A 16,590-nucleotide genomic window follows, 5' to 3' on the forward strand; every position below is an offset into this window, starting at 1 on the left:
AGACACATTTAAAGGATGTCTCGTGTAAACCGCTCTCTTGAGGTCATTCCACAGGTTAAGGTCTGGGCTTTGACCAGGCCACTCCAAATGGCGCATTTTGTTTTTCTTAAGCCAGTCTGTAGTGGATTTACTACAATGCTTAAGGTCATTATCCTGTTGCATCAACTAACTTCTACTAAGCTTAAACTGGTGGACAGCCACCCTGACATTATCCTGTAGGATTTTTTTAAACTTAATAATTCATTTTACCCTTGATGATGGCAAGTCCAGGCCATAAGGCAGCAAAGCAAGCCCAAATCATGATGTTCCCTCCACCATACTTCACTGTTGGGATGATGTTTTGATGCTGGAAAGCTGTGCCCATTTTGCGCCATAACGTTTTTCTCAAAAAATGCAACTTTTGTTTCATCAATCCATAAAATATTTTCCCAGTAGCACTGGGGTTTGCCAAGGTGTTTTTTTGCAAACTTCAGGCTCACAGCAATGTTTTTCGGGAGAGCAGCGGCTTCCTCCGTGGTGTACTGTCATAGACACCGTGCCTGTCCAAAGACTTGCGTATGGTAGACTCATGAACAGAGATGTGTGCCATTTCCAATGATGTCTTCAAGCCTTTAGCTGTTACTCGTGGGTTCTTCTTTACTATATTGAGTATTCTGCATGGTGTCTTAGGAGTCATCTTGACTGTGCGCCCACTTCTAGGAAGGGTAGCTACGGTATTTAACTGTCTCCATTTATAGACAATTTGTCTAAGTGTAGACTGATGGAGGTCCAAACATTTTGAGATTGTTTTGTATCCCTTTTCAGCCTTATGGAGTGCAACATCTCTTGATCAGATATCTTTATAAGAGCATGGTTCAGAAGAGCTGATGCTTCTTAAGGACAGCAATCTTAAAATGTGTGTCTTAATATCAATCAAAGTTGCACTAAACCATACATTTAAACTCATTTTATTAATTGGACTCCAGATTGACAGCTTCTGACAAAAAAAGCTTTCAATAAAGTAATTAGTCCATGGGCTCACTTACATGTTCCTCCAGCACTGTGAATGTTTAATGGGTGTTTCCAAAAAAGACACAAGAAACTGGAGTTATTTGTGTCTTGTGGGCTTGTGCGCGTCGTGTTTGTTTGTTGTCGTGGAGTAGATGGGGATCGGATAGCATTTTGTGGCGGATCGCTGTGGAGGACCAGTTCGTTCCTGGGGGTTCGCATACTGTTCTTGCCACTGTATATAATGAACGTAAACAAGCAGTTATATTTCTCTATAAACGATGGGGCATAAAAAAATAAGTTTGGTTCTGGTTGGTTGTCAGTTTAGGTCATGGGTCGGTAGGGATTTTATTTTATTTTTTTTCCAGTGGCAGCAGCAAGGGATAGGTATTTAAATTGAATAGAGGATATATTTGAGGTGACTGGCTATACTGCGTGTTTGTCTCACGCAGCGTCACGTCTCCACGGATGATCTCTTTTGTCATAATCAGGATTTGACATTAACTTTTTTGCTCACCAGCCAAAGTGGCTAGTTTTTCAAAGTTACTAGCCACTCAGCATTTTCACTGGCCAAATTTTTGTTGCTGGTAAAATCAATTTTATATGATTAAACTTGACTTTGGCATCCTAAAATGACTTTAATTCGAGCAAATTTAAATTAGATGCAGACTGAATTTCAAATGCAGTCTGACTACCCAAATTAAGTGGCTAGTGGGATTGGCTGTCTTACCCGCCACGGCCGAAATCTACCCGCATTTGGCGGGTGTTAATGTCAAGCCCTGGTTATAATACCATAAATTCAAATATTATAATTCACTTTCTGACCGCAAAAATGAGCCTTGGTTTGTCCTCTCTGGAAGAGAAAAGCCCACTTGCATATCGTTGTTCAGCTCGTCTTTTTTGGTCTGTAAGTTACAACTTTCGGCGGGCGCAAAAGATTATGTTGCTGTGCACGAAAAAGCATCTCGAATGCACACCAAAAGTTACCAGTGCTTTTGTAAGTGACGACAACGATGTGTGAACGATTGTGTTAATGACCGTATAGCTGCCTTGTTTTTAGCATTGCTAGAGGACGTTGCATCGCGTGCTTTACAAAAACGGTGCTGTACTAAAAGGTAAATTATAGTTCGCCTCAAAGTTTTTGTGTATTTATTTAATGTGTATTATTTCTTCCCCAAGCTCATAAAATAAATTTGGGTCACACATAAATTGGCAGGGTCGGTCGGAAACTGGAACCAAACAAATTTTTTTCTTATGCCTGGTGTCTGTACTGCCTTACCACTTTGAGCTCGATCCAGAGAGTTCAGACGGCCGTTACGGTATAAAAGATGTCTGTCAATAATCGCGATTGGATTTAACTTCTTTAGGTGTCTTTTACTCTGCCAGAATGATAAACAAATACAAAAATGTGTTGCAAAGACATTCAAAATGTAATTATATCAATAACTCTATGGAATCACCAAATGTAGCACATAGAAAATATTCATTAATATGATGATAGAAACTATTTCATTTGTTAGTTCTACATTATTTCACTATGCTGCCCTACAAAGCCAAAGTGCAATAACTACGCATTTGGTCAAAATTGAGTTAAGGGTTAAAATGGGCTTTGTGAGATCTGTTGTGTCTTGTGACAAAGTCTGTTGGGTAAATCATTTCAGAGAAACATGTGTGCCAAAATTGCAGTAATATGTTTGACTGGCTGGTGTAAAAAACTTTAAAGGCATTTTTCTCAGTTTCAGTGTTTGAGTAGTTACTGCACTTAGCCTTTGTAGGGCAGTATGGTAAACTTTATTGTGAAACACGGCTTACTTATAAGTGCTATAAGGTTTTAAGGAGAATGCAACATGTTCCAGGGCCTCTTAACTTCGTGATTCATAATCAGACAATTTATAGTAGCCTACACAGAAGATTTATAGTACCGACTATGGGCCTTTGATGCGCAGGACACTAGAGTAAGTGTTTATAAGTTTTATTACATTTTTAAACTAATAACACTAAAGTAGCATTATAGTAATAAAGTACCCAAAAGATGTAACTTAAAGAAAATATAGTACTCAGTCAAAAGCTTTTTTATTTATTACAAATATATATTTAAATGTTAAACAATATACAAATAAACATACTTTAATAACCACATTGTGTTGTTCTCTCAAAAATTGATCAATTCACTTCTTACAGATTACAGCTATCTATAAAGATAAATGGCATATCAAAGCTTTGTCAGCTGGTGCTATCAAAGACGACACTATAAGGTTATCATCCTGTCGTGTGTTGTTCTCCAGATACACTTGGAGTTTTCTAATCAGACTGATCATCATGAGATGGCATGCAATCACGTCCTCCTTTGAAGGTCTCTCAAACTGGGATGCCAGGTCCATTGGAATCGGGGTTTCCTTCAGCTTATCTTCAAATACCTCATTAAACACTAGTCTGATCCCGTCATCCACATAACTGTAAAAATATTGCAGTCAATAAATCTTTTGTTTTGATAATGTATGAAGCAGGGAAATAAATAAAGTTTTTATTTATGAATATATTTGAAATAAAAACTTTACTGCTAACAGTATGTTGCTTGTATGCTTGGGAGCATAACCTTGTTTTTAAAATATTCCCGTATAGACAGTCTGTTGAAGTTATAAAGAAATGGTTGATGCTGTATTTTTGATGGGGAACATGTAAATCTAATTTTAGCTTTAGTGCTGTGAATTTGGACTGAATATCACACTTCTGTTATGCCTTAAACCATTTGTAAAATAAATTAATGTTTCTTAAACAGTGTAAAAATGTTATTAAAGTTTTATGTGAGATATCATTAAGTGTTTTTATGTGATTTATATTTATATTTGATTTATATTTGTTTTATATTCATAATAAAATGTATGGTTTATCAAATTCTTATATATTAAGAACAATAAACAATGTAGAGAAAATGGTTTGTTGATTGATTATTTATGCAAATGCATCAGAATGTAGAGGTTAGGAGAACCTTCTGGGAATGTTCATTGCTGGTTAGTCAGGAAAGTTTTCTAATTAAGCAATATCGCTCGAGTAGGAGTGTGATATAGCTCTATATCATCACGGCTGTGATTAGGCCAGAGGCACGAGGCCGCAGGCCGAGTGCCGGAGGCAATCACAGCCATGATGATATAGAGCTATATCACACGACTCCCAGAGCGATATTGCTTTTATACAACAGTTCGACGGCACACGTTTGAAAAACGAAAACTAGAAAACAACAACGGAGTTATTTTAAAAGCCTCTTTGTTTGAGAACTACTTCCTCCGCCACGGATTTGAGGGCGGCCAGAATGACAGGTAAAACTTTCGGCTGCTTTGAAGCTCATAACAACTCAATGGACGGAAAAGCCGTTTCTTTATATTACCGTTTCTTGGTCACAAAGTGTAGTTTTAATATTAGTTCAGTCGAGAATGTATATGTATTATATTTAAATCTACAGTTGATTAGTAAAGATAGCGCCTGTTTGAACGTTTGCTTAGTGAGATTCGGTACGAATGAGAACCAAAGCATGAGCGGACGTCAGTGTTCACTCGCCCCGCTGACCACCGCCCTCTCTGGGCTACATCTCTGAAAGAGATACCCTGGCTTTCATGTTGGCCTTGTTTGTTTATGATCGTCAAAATGAGATCAAATCATCAGTATTTGGTGTCATGATCAAACTATTACTTGTTTTTTTATTCATATTTAGTGTCTTTTGTGTTGTTATTGTTTTGGCGCGAGGTAAAAGTTAATAAAACTACTTGTATAACGTTACTATTGCTTTCTCATTTATTCTTAACGTGATACGAGCACTCGATTATAAGTATTAAACTTTGTTCTTGTCAGTACTATACAAAACGGTTTTTTATAAGTGTTAGAGAGATGTTTTTGCATGCTGCTTATAAATATACCAGTGGCGATATCTCATAACATGTTTTAATAGTCACGTCACGATAAAGTAAATGATCAATGTCCACATTTAAAAGCTGCGGTGCTTACCTGCTGTTTCATGGTGTTTTCGCGTTCTGATAAAAGATATAGCTCCAGAAAAAAACGAGTGTTTATATTCCTCTTTCCAAGTGTTAATCGTCCACACGATGTGACAAGACATTTCTCCCATTAACTTTAACGTAACATACAAAAGCGCTGATCTTTGACGGAATAATAACTTCTGATTGGGGATTCACAGACTGATTTATGAGCTAGTAAACTAATGAGACACACAGAGAGTGATTCAAACAGCGCGTCTGTGTTTTTCCATTCAGAGATGAGCCTGTTTAGGACCTCCATTCACTAGGTGGCGGAATAATACGAAAGGTGAAGCGGTTACAGTGCCGTTATCAGCACAATATCGTATGGCTCTTAACCAATCAGATTCGAGAACCAGAAAGAACTGTTGTATAAACATAAATAGAACCTTCCTTTTAGGTTCCGATGATATTATTTTGTTTTATGGTGCTACTTAGCTGTATTTTTTAAGTTATGAAGGTTTAAATCAAAACATACCAACTGCAGTGCAAATTAAAAATAATTGCAATGCACAACCAAAAAACTAGATTTCTGAACAATTAAAAATGGTGGTTATCTCGTTTTGCAACGAAACTCTTCATTTGTACTGTGAGCTGTTTATATTTCACACAAAAACGAATTTATATTACCACTAGACTTAGATTACATCCCAACATTTACTAAGTAGCCTTTTCCAGTAATGAACAGTTCACCTTTGTTGACTCTCCTTATAAACATCTTAATGTAAATGAATGTTTTATAGTCCAGGCAAACTAACCCATTTTGGAGCAAAAAATAGAAGTAATTGTAAAAGAATTTTTTTCAGCCTAGATCATTTCTATGAGGTGTCCAGAACAACATACTAAAAGTCCTTAGAAATCCTAGTTGAGGAAATATGTTAATTTCTCATCAATCCGAAATGTGTGCCAATAAGGCCAGACTACAATACACCCCAATGGGGCTATTTTTTTCCTTTACTCCTATCAAAATGAAACTTTACACAGTTGAAGTACCCATGAAAAGTAATTTTTTTTGTATTACAAGTTGCTTTGAAAATTAAATTTAATATGCAAATGAGCTATACACTAATCGAATATGCCCAAAATACACCCAAAAGTAACTTTTTGGTATTACAAGTTTCTTTTGAAATGAATTTGAATATCCACATGAGCTTTACACTTATTTAATATGTCCTAATTTGCATAGGCAGAAACATAATTCATATGTATGATAAATATATCGGCCCAATGTTCATCCAATCATCCTGCTGCTTTCAAACTGGCCTCTAACCTGAAAACTGCCTGGCTTAGTAGTTCCTGCCAGCTGTTTAACCCCCGCCGGTATTATCTTCAGGGTCACGGAGGAACACAAGCCTGAACAGAAGGGGAGGGTTGTGTTTTTTGTGTGTGTTTTTGTTTTTTAATTTTTTTATGTTTTTTATCCAGCCTGGATCCTCGACCCCTTCTCTGTGGCTTTTGGTTCGGGCACCCCCATATCATTTCCTGGTTTGTTCTTTACTTGGTTCTTTCCCTCTGGGTTATATTCATCTGATAAAATTGCCTCACTAAAGCAACCTGAATTGCAGGACTAGCAAAATCTGTACAATTTAAATGCATGTTAAGTTAGAAAATAGATCAACACAGTAAATCATTAACAAAACACAAGAAAGACTGATACCTTTTTTTCTTAAGGTCACACTAGTATAACAGCATAAATGTACCTGAGGTTTCCTTGCAGCATTGATATGGGTAAAAAAAATTGCATTGCAAAATACATTCATTACAATGCAGTGCAATTGGCCATTTATTTTGTTGGGGCACTATTATGGGTCAGTGCTGAAACAATTTATATAAAATCCTCTTATGTTTCAGAATTGAAATGACATTTTTATTAAGAATGTGTAATTGATTGTTTTCCATACTTACATTTTAATCAGGGAACGAAAACACTACCGTATTATAGATATTTATTTAAAAGCAACTAAATGATTTCAGACTTTTTCCATTCAAGATGACACATCGAGCTCTTCAAACAATCCAACCCTAATCATTTTGAGGCTTTAATTCTACATCTCGTCTATTTTGCATAGGAAAGGGATGGCATTGAAAAAAGTAAAGAATGACACTGGCTTTCTCAAACAAGTTAAAGGGAAACTTCACCCATTTGCATTAAGCTTTGTACCGTTAGAACCCCAGTCATGTTTTTGAATGGTCGTGCACCATTCCCTCAGTTTCCCCTGAGAGGGGAGAAATACTGATTTCAGTGAGGCACTTCCTTCTTTCAATGATGTAAAAATCGTCATTTTGCGTCATTGAAAGAAGGAAATCCTGTATCTCTATTGAGTGTGAAAGACTACAGACACTCATTCCTCATTTTTCCAAGGTGGGGGCTATGGGTGGGACCCACTCACGCTTCAGACCAATTACAGATAAGTGGGTGGGACTTACGAAAATATACGAACACAGACCGAAAAAAAACGACCAGCCGCCATCTTTATGCTAAGCTAAGCTAAACAGAAGTTGTGGAGCGAGCCAGAATTCATGTTACAATAACAGTGGAAGTTAATCAATATTACATGGAAGAGGGTGATTTTACAAGCGTGATGCTCTAATCCGCTGTTCATTGCACCTTTATGAGCCACAATACTGCAAAGAGCTGAGGCAGATGTAGGAACAGAAGCCCGAGGAGTAGGCCGGAGCCTGGGCGTCGGCTGGGTAGAGGAGCCCGGTGAAGAAGCAGCAACCATCGGCCTCTGCTGCGTAGAGAAGCTTGCCTGTTCTCTCGCTGTGTGGCTTCTTTATAACATTTCTGCATCAGATAAGGATATGGACGTTTGTTTGGTGAAGGTTTCTATGCAAGAGAGGAAGTTTGCGCGCGTTTGGAACGTTTATTTCACGGACATGTTTCGGTTTACGAGCAGACGCGCTGCGGAGTATATAAGCTTGGACGGACTCGCGCCGTTTGCTTTCGGTTTAACATTTCTGGATCAGATAAGGATCGTTTTGTTTTGTGAATGTTTCTGGTCGCGTGCTTATTTCAAAGACGTGTTTCGGTTTATGAGCACAAGCTCCAAGAGCTGAGGCAGCGCGTCTGTGGAGATATTGTGCAGGGGACGCGTTTGTGTGGAGGATGCAGGGACAAACGGACGTCTGACTAAAGTGAGTGTTTATATTTTCGTTGTTATACTAACGTGGCATTTATGTACACAATAGCATATCTGAGCGGTGTTTTATATGTCTATATTGTGAGAGCAGTGAGGCCAATAATAACACAAATGTAATTACAGTAAACGAGAGACAAAAAGAAAATTGGTAAAACTAAATAAACATTTAAATTGCATACACTTTTTTTAAGTACTTGGAAAGACATTTGTACTGCGGATCTGAAACCGCACGTTACTGTTTGAATAAGACTTTGCTACACACCAGGCCAGAGTGTTATTGTGTGTACCACAATGTAACATCACGTTTAAAAGTAAATCATGATTGGTGTCAGTCAGACACAGTGGTGGTGGCTATTTTCTTTGTTTTACTAACGTGGCATTTATGTACATAATAGCATGTCTGAGCCGTGTTCCGAGTAATGGGAGTGGCTTGCAGAGCTGTGCATTGTGGTGCATAGTGGCAGTTGTAGTTTTTCATACAAATGTGCTCTAAAGTCACATTTTGTCTTTTCTCTGTCAAATAGGCACAAAATTCTACATTTATGTTACATTTTGACTACAAATATGACTCACTTTCCATAAAGATTAATGTTACTATAGGTGAAATGGCCCTTTAAGGTGTTTAGCCAGTCACAGGAAAATGTGGGAAAAGGCATCATCATTGCAGGTGAAAAAGCTCTAGTATCACTGTATGGGGGCAAAAGGATGAATCACTGGACATGCTAAGATACAGGCGATTCTTTATTAAAGGAACTCAGAACTCATCTCCAGTGAAAGCTCAATCTCTCCCTCCAACGTCAGCAGCTGCAAAGTTCCATAGTCTTCAGGTCTTTTACCAAATGATGAATTGGAAAGGGGGAAGTGAACCTATGGACCCAAAACCTTGGGGGTGCCATGTTTTGGATGGGAGATTAATGCCAATAATGACTGATCAGCCAAGCAGCGTAACGAACCAACACCAGGTTACTTTTTGCCAGGCTGGGAGGACCAGCTTAAACCAGCTATTGCCACCTTAAATCAGCAAAAAACAGCTACCAGCTTATGCTGGTCTTAGCTAAATTTTTCAGTAGGGATTGTTAATCACTGCTATGACTAAACACATACGCATAGGTCTAAAAGGTACCAAATTGTGAAAAGCGCTATATAAATAAAATTGAATTGAAAAAAAATGTAGGTTAGGTAGAGGCCTGTCTAAAAGCAGCAGGATGATTGGATGAACATTGGGCCGATATATTTATCATACATATGAATGGAGTTTCTGTCTATGCAAATTAGGACATATTAAATAAGTGTAAAGCTCATGTGAATATTCAAATTCATTTTAAAAGAAACCTGTAATACCAAAAAGTTACTTTTGGGTGTATTTTGGGCATATTCGATTAGTGTATAGCTCATTTGCATATTAAATTTAATTTTCAAAACAACCTGCAATACAAAAAAAATTACTTTTCATGGGTACTTTCATTGTGTAAAGTTTCATTTTGATAGGAGTAAAGGAAAAAAATAGCCCCATTGGGGTGTATTGTAGTCTGGCCTAATTGGCACACATTTCGGATTGATGAAAAATTTACATATTTCCTCAACTAGGATTTCTTAGGACTTTTAGTATGTTGTTCTGGACACCTCATAGAAATGATCCAGGCTGAAAAAAATTCTTTTACAATTAGTCTGTCGTAAAACGCTATTTTGCCTGGACTATTACTGACATTAAATTTTTTAATGCCTCTTATCTCTAGTTCACACCCATAGAGTGAAAGTGATTGAGACCTTCAGTGAAGCTCCTCCTACAACAATCCACCAATAAATGCTGGAGTCAAACACACAGAGAAATCACTCCATGTGTGACAACTGAAATCTTCATGACATAATATTGATGCTGGTGAAAGAGGAGCTTGAGAAGATGACAGATCCACAACCATGCAGAATAAAGGATGAAGATACTGAGGAACAAATAGGTTGGTGTCTATTTTTAAATCTTTATTATTGATGGTTGAGGAATAATCATAAAAACATTGAGAAACATGAGGGGAAAACAAACCAAAATCCACGAGATGATAACTTGCTGCATCTATAACAGATTCAGTAGAATTAGATTGAAACATCAGGTAAAGAGTTTTATCCAAAGCAACCTTCAGTGGATTGAATGACTGTGATCTCCATGTAATGCTCTACTACAGTTAAACCTCATGTTGTGTTCACGTCATTATAGAGAATTTTCTTTTACCCAAAAATAGTAGTTAATGTTACTGCATCAGACTGAAATTTATTGACTTTGTTCACAAAGACTCCCTACCTTGTTTACTTGAGGTGTTTCTCATCATAAATGACCGGCCTACAGAAAATAGTTTATAATCAGGGTCTTCAAATGTCTCAGACAGAAGAGAGAAAAAAAGAGATGCACATTGTTTGCCCCAAAAGATGTCTAAACAAGCACTGTCTGTTTTAAATGCAAAGCACCCATTAACAAGGCACATGAAATAGACTATTGTCATTCATGTGCATACGTTTCAGTAAATGCATTAGATGCATGCATCATTTACATGAGTTCACACAAAGTTAATGTCATTTTGGTTTAACCACTGAGATTTGATAATGACTCTGTGCCATAGTGTGCAGAAAGCAATTTAAAGCAACACTATGTAGTTTCCATGTAAAAATGACTTACAGCTCCCCCATGGGGTTGAAAAGCGCAACAGTGCCTGGTATCAGACACTCTTCTGCAGGCAGGGGGAGGGGCAGGGCTGTGTTTCCTACCCTCCACCGCCACTTTCAGAGTGCGCTTGTAGCAGCTAGGAGGCTGCTCAGGTTGCAGCAACAGTACAATTTGTCCAGTTAAAAGTTGTTCTATCACTGAAATAATTTTAGAGACATTATTTAAAGGTCAAAAAACTACATAGTGTTGCTTTAAAGCTTACGTCCTAGTTAAAGGTATAGCGGAGGATTTTTTTTTTCCGGGTGGATAATCAAGACTATTGGTCCTCCTATTTGTCAATCATTCTGGTGATATGTTTACATAAGGCCATTGTACATACTAAGTGAGAAAGTCATTTTTTGCAGTGTAAGCTAAAATTATTAAGGCCTATGATTAATTAATTAAAAAATAAAAACAAGTTGACAAAAAGATAGAATCCAATATTGGAAACACCACAAGTAGTGTTATAGGGTTTTGAACACAGCACAAAAGTTAAACTACAAGAGCAGAAATTGACAATAGAAATGACATAATGTACTTCACATTAAAAATAACATGAATACATGACAATCTCAAATGTGTTTTGTCATTCTGGTTTATCAATATGAACTCTTTACTGTCTTCATTTTAGATATGATAGAAGTGAAAGAGGAGAGCCAAGCCGAAGTGGATGAAAAACATCAGATTGTAAAAATTAACCATAATGTTTCACAGAAAGAAACTCTGAAGACAGAAGACATAAAGTGTGAAAATAGTTTCATAGAAGATGAACGTCCTGCAGATCACAAGAGAACTCATAGTGAAGAGAAACCTTTCACATGTCAACAGTGTGGAAAGAGTTTTAGAACAAAAGATAACCTTAAAACACACATGAGGATTCACACTGGAGAGAAACCTTACACGTGTCAACTATGTGAAAAGAGTTTTACAGCTTCAGGTAACCTTAAGATACACATGAGGTCTCACACTGGAGAAAAACCTTACAGTTGTCAACAATGTGGAAAGAGTTTCTCTGTTGAAGGAAATCTTAAGATACACACAAGGATTCACACTGGAGAAAAACCATTTACATGTCATGAGTGTGAAAAGAGTTTCAGAATTAAATATAGCCTTATAACACACATGAGATTTCACAAAGGAGAGAAACCTCACGTGTGTCTTCAGTGTGGAAAGAGTTTCAGTGATAAACGTGGACTTGAGACTCACATTAGACTTCACACTGGAGAGAAACCTTTCAGATGTAAACAGTGTGGAAAGAGTTTTACCTTTCAATCAGGCTTTAGCCGGCACAAAAAAGCTCACAGGGGGGGAAAGTCACATCCGTGCCAGCATTGTGAAAAGAGTTTCCGAGATAAAAGTAACCTTAAGATACACATTAGAGTTCATACTGGAGAGAAACCTTACACTTGTCTTCAGTGTGGAAAGAGTTTCAGCATAAAAGTTAACCTTAAAGCACACATGAGGATTCACACTGAAAAGAAAAGACACCCATGCCATCATTGTGAAAAGAGTTTCAGTGATGAACGTAGACTTGAGACTCACATTAGACTTCACACTGGAGAGAAACCTTTCAGATGTCAACAGTGTGGAAAGAGTTTTACCTTTAATTCAGGCCTTAGCCGGCACAAGAAAGCTCACAGGGGGGAAATGTTATATGCATGCCAGCATTGTGACAAGAGTTTCCCAGATAAAAGTCAACTTAAGATACACATTAGAGTTCATACTGGAGAGAAACCTTACACTTGTCATCTGTGTGGAAAGAGTTTCAGCATAAAAGTTAACCTTAAAGCACACATGAGAGTTCACACTGAAAAGAAAAGACACGCATGCCATCACTGTGAAAAGAGTTTTACAGCTGCATGTAACCTTAAGATACACATGAGGTCTCACACTGGAGAAAAACCTTACACATGTCAACAGTGTGGAAAGAGTTTTACAACTGCAGGTAACCTTAAGATACACACAAGGATTCACACTGGAGAGAAACCGTTCACATGCCATGAGTGTAAAAAATGTTTCAGAATTAAATGTAACCTTATAGCACACATGAAAACTCACAAAGGAGAGAAAGGCACTAAATAACTGTTTTTAAATAACAAAACTGATATATATTACATTTACAAAAAACTACATAGAATTAAGTACATGCATGCATAAAACGACTAACATTGCTAGCTGAACATTCATTACTTTCTACCACAAGAATTTTGTATATACATGTCATCAGAAAGAGAAAGTGTTTTCTCATTTATTTTACCCATGTAAAAGTTTTTAAAGCATTACTGTTCTTACTATAAGTTTATAAATGGTGGTTTATTTCAATTCCAAATTAAAATGCTAAAACACTCATAATGCAAATGCAATTAAAACTGAAGTTCACCTGCTTGAAGTCTAAGGGGTTGTGCACACCAAAACTTTTAAACGCGACTGAAAACACCTGGAAAACGTTGCCTGAATGCCAGCTGTTTTTCAGCTGAGTGCCAGCTTTCTTCAGCTGAGCAGTTTGATAGCTCTGATACGTCAGCTGTGAGACGGTTGGTTGCTGTAATACTTGTCCCACCCCTCCTCCACTGTGATTAGACAGACGCGTGAGAATTGACATTGACGAGCGGAGCTTTTCATCCAAAGTTGTATATTTCTCAACGCTGAGCGCTGAAAAACCACCGGGTGGCGGTTTTCAGCGTGGAAGAAAAACGCTAGCTGCTGGCTTATTTGAAAACGGCCGAGCTTTCATTGGAAACAATTGAAAACATGCGCCGGCCGCAGACGACACCGAAAGTCCACAAGAAGTGCGCCATTTGGGACAAGGCCAATGTGCGTTCTTGTCTGTACTTGTGTTCTTGTGGACTTGGGACACGTAATCAGTCATGGCCCAGTACTGCTCCAATTCCAAGTTCAATCAAGCCAAGTTCACATAACATCTCAGGATGTGTTCTTGATCCACTCATTTTATCGAGGATGCATCAGAAGGTGACTTGTGTGGAATTACGACAGCCAAGTTTCTCAGAATGCATTTCACGCCAACGGCAGTGGAGCTTAAAACCGGCACAATATACGAAATATTACTCTTTCATAAAATGTAGCCGTTTATTTGAGAATATAGATGAATAAACTTTAAATTTGTGGTCAGTTAGTAAAGATAGCGCCTATATTAACATTTTCTCTGATGATTTCGGATATGTGAGTTCAAGCTGATCAGCAGGTGGTCAGTGTTGTGTACACCGCCGAGGGCAGATTTATCTCTTGGCAAGTCCTTCTGAAATTTGCCTGAAAATCTCAGTGTAGCTGCTCTGCGCTTCAGTCTCTGATGGTCAAACATGAAATATTCCCTCTGGATATATCTAACTGGCATTTTTTGGTCTCATCAATTTACCTCTCTTTATTATTCATTTGGAGTCTGTTATTTGTTATCATCGTTTTAACTAAGGTTAAAGTAAAGTTTAATAACTTAAATCATATATATTTTCTATAGAACCTTAACAATGAATTACTGCCTTTGTACTTCAACCTTTTTTATTTGTGTTTACTTCATGTTGTACAAAAGTTTTGTACTTTTAAATGAATGGTTGTGTTTAATATCATATTTCATTTTCTAATAAATGCATTAATCAGAGTACGTGTTGCCTGAACCACATATTCATTTTTTTTTTATACAAAAACAAGCAAGGTTTTTGCATTTTATATATTTTGTTATATACGGTTTAATTACAAATCTGAGAGCACGGATTGTTAACTCGTGCGTACGGTTTATAAACTGAGGGGATGAATTACAACACCTTGATCACGGATTGTTTTCTTTTTTCCAAGGGGTGACTAGGGCTCGCCCAGCCAACTATTTAGTTAGTTAGTTTTTGGTTCTAAAAACGTTACCCTAACGTTAGTTTTTGGTTCACATAACGTTATTTAGGTTTGTTTTTGGTTAGCCAGGAAAGTTTTCTTTACAGAAATAGAACGTTATTTTTAGGTTAGTTTTATGTTAGAATAACATTAGGAAAACGTTAGAAAAACGTTAAACTAACCTAAAACTAACGTTATTATAACGTTAGGAGAACGTTAAAATAACCTAAAAATAACGTTCTATTTCCGTAAACAAAACTTTCCTTGCGAACCAAAAACAAACCTTAAAAAACTAATGTTAGGGGAACGTTATTCTAACGTTAGGGGAACGTTTTGGGAACCAAACATTTTAGCTGGGAGTATGCACAGTTGACATGGAACAAAAACAGTTTAATGATCTACAGGACGGTGCGCGTTGCCGCGGCTCCGTGCACGCACTGAAAGAGCGCGCAGGGCTCAAGACTCCAGCTGCAGTGATAGTATGGCACGTCTATTGGTACATTCCATGTTGTGTTTATCTATCATATCTTTCCAAAATAAGTAAAACACATTTCCATATAAAAAGGAGTAAACCATTATATAAATAACAACATTTATAACAATTAAATTATTTATTACTGAAAAATGTCTATTGAAACATTATATGAATGTATTATAACACAGGTTATTTTAAATAAATATACCTCAACACATCACACATTGTATTTAGATAGCATTCTATTTTATCAAATATATAAATAACTAGTGACTTCAACACAATAAAGATAACTTATAACAGATATTTGATGAAAATGAATAAACAGTTAATTTACTTTGGATTAAAAAATCTTACCACAGCAGTTAGCCGCCTCTTATTACAATAATCAAAAACATCCTCTCTTAATATAGACGGGAATCACTAAAATATATATTAATTCTCACATATAAGTTACTAAATCAAGAAAGAAAATAGAAAACGCTAGAATAAATGTTAGACTGAGGTAAAACTTATTGACAAATAAATAAACATTTAATTCACTTTAGGTTAACAGATCAGTTTAACGTTAGCCGAATTGCTCTCAGTTTTTACAACAATCAAAAGCTTCTAATATCATATTCTCTTAATGGAAATCATTAAAATATATTTTCGTTTTCACATATTAAAGTTACCAATAAAGAAAGGAAAAAGAAATCACTAAAATAATGTTAGACTCTGAAGTAAAAACGAAATGACAAATAAATAAACATTCATTCACTTTAGGTAAAAATATCTTACCACAGTTAGGCGGCTATCCGTTTATTCGACAATAAAAAGTTTCTAACATCATATTCTCCTCAAATCAATTGGAAATCACTCATACATTTTTTCACATATTTAAGTTACTTAATCAAGAAAGAGAAAAAATATACGCTAATATAATGTATGTTTCTGAGGAAAGAAAACCGTTAACGACCGTTATTTTTTAAATTATGCAGAGGAGCACGCGAATACCAGACATGCACACTTAAGGAATAATGGGTTTAATTATGATTTCACTTAATTTCCTAAAAAAAAAACATAACCAAAAAATAGCCATTAGAAAACGTTAGGCATAATTTATTTTTAGGTTATTTTAAAAATAACCACACTGCAACGTTATGGGAACGTTATTTTATGGTTACAAAAAAAACCCAAAATAACCATTAGAGAACGTTCTGTATACGTTATTTTTAGGTCATTTTAAAAATAACCACCCTGCAATGTTATGGGAACATTATTTTATGGTTACAAAAACCCCCAAAAATAACCATTAGAGAACGTTCTGTATAAGTTATTTTTAGGTTATTTAGGTTATAACCACCCTGCAAGTTATGGGAACGTTATTTTATGGTTCCAAAAAAATACCCCAAAAATAACGTTCTGTATAAGTTATTTTTAGGTTAT

The 16,590-nt window shown here is 36.5% G+C and overlaps 2 protein-coding genes and 1 pseudogene across 2 annotated transcripts in view; all 3 read left to right on the forward strand.

Moving 5' to 3' along the window:
* Positions 1-16,590, forward strand: part of LOC129422909 (uncharacterized) — a 176,439-nt gene that overhangs the window by 108,513 nt on the left and 51,336 nt on the right. The window lies entirely within an intron of this gene.
* The window catches only part of LOC129422394 (uncharacterized), a 75,300-nt pseudogene that overhangs the window by 47,830 nt on the left and 10,880 nt on the right, over positions 1-16,590 (forward strand).
* Positions 11,381-15,659, forward strand: LOC141350771 (uncharacterized). Its single transcript, XM_073856551.1, has one exon. The coding sequence runs from the start codon at positions 11,427-11,429 to the stop codon at positions 12,930-12,932; it is 1,506 nt and encodes a 501-aa protein (XP_073712652.1). The 5' UTR covers positions 11,381-11,426; the 3' UTR covers positions 12,933-15,659.

Source organism: Misgurnus anguillicaudatus, chromosome 19, assembly GCF_027580225.2.
Source record: "Misgurnus anguillicaudatus chromosome 19, ASM2758022v2, whole genome shotgun sequence".
In the NCBI taxonomy this organism is placed as follows: domain Eukaryota; kingdom Metazoa; phylum Chordata; class Actinopteri; order Cypriniformes; family Cobitidae; genus Misgurnus; species Misgurnus anguillicaudatus.

Bases quoted from the DNA above. Each gene is read 5' to 3' on its own strand.
- LOC141350771 (XM_073856551.1), top strand. From the start codon at position 11,427: ATGTGTTTTGTCATTCTGGTTTATCAATATGAACTCTTTACTGTCTTC.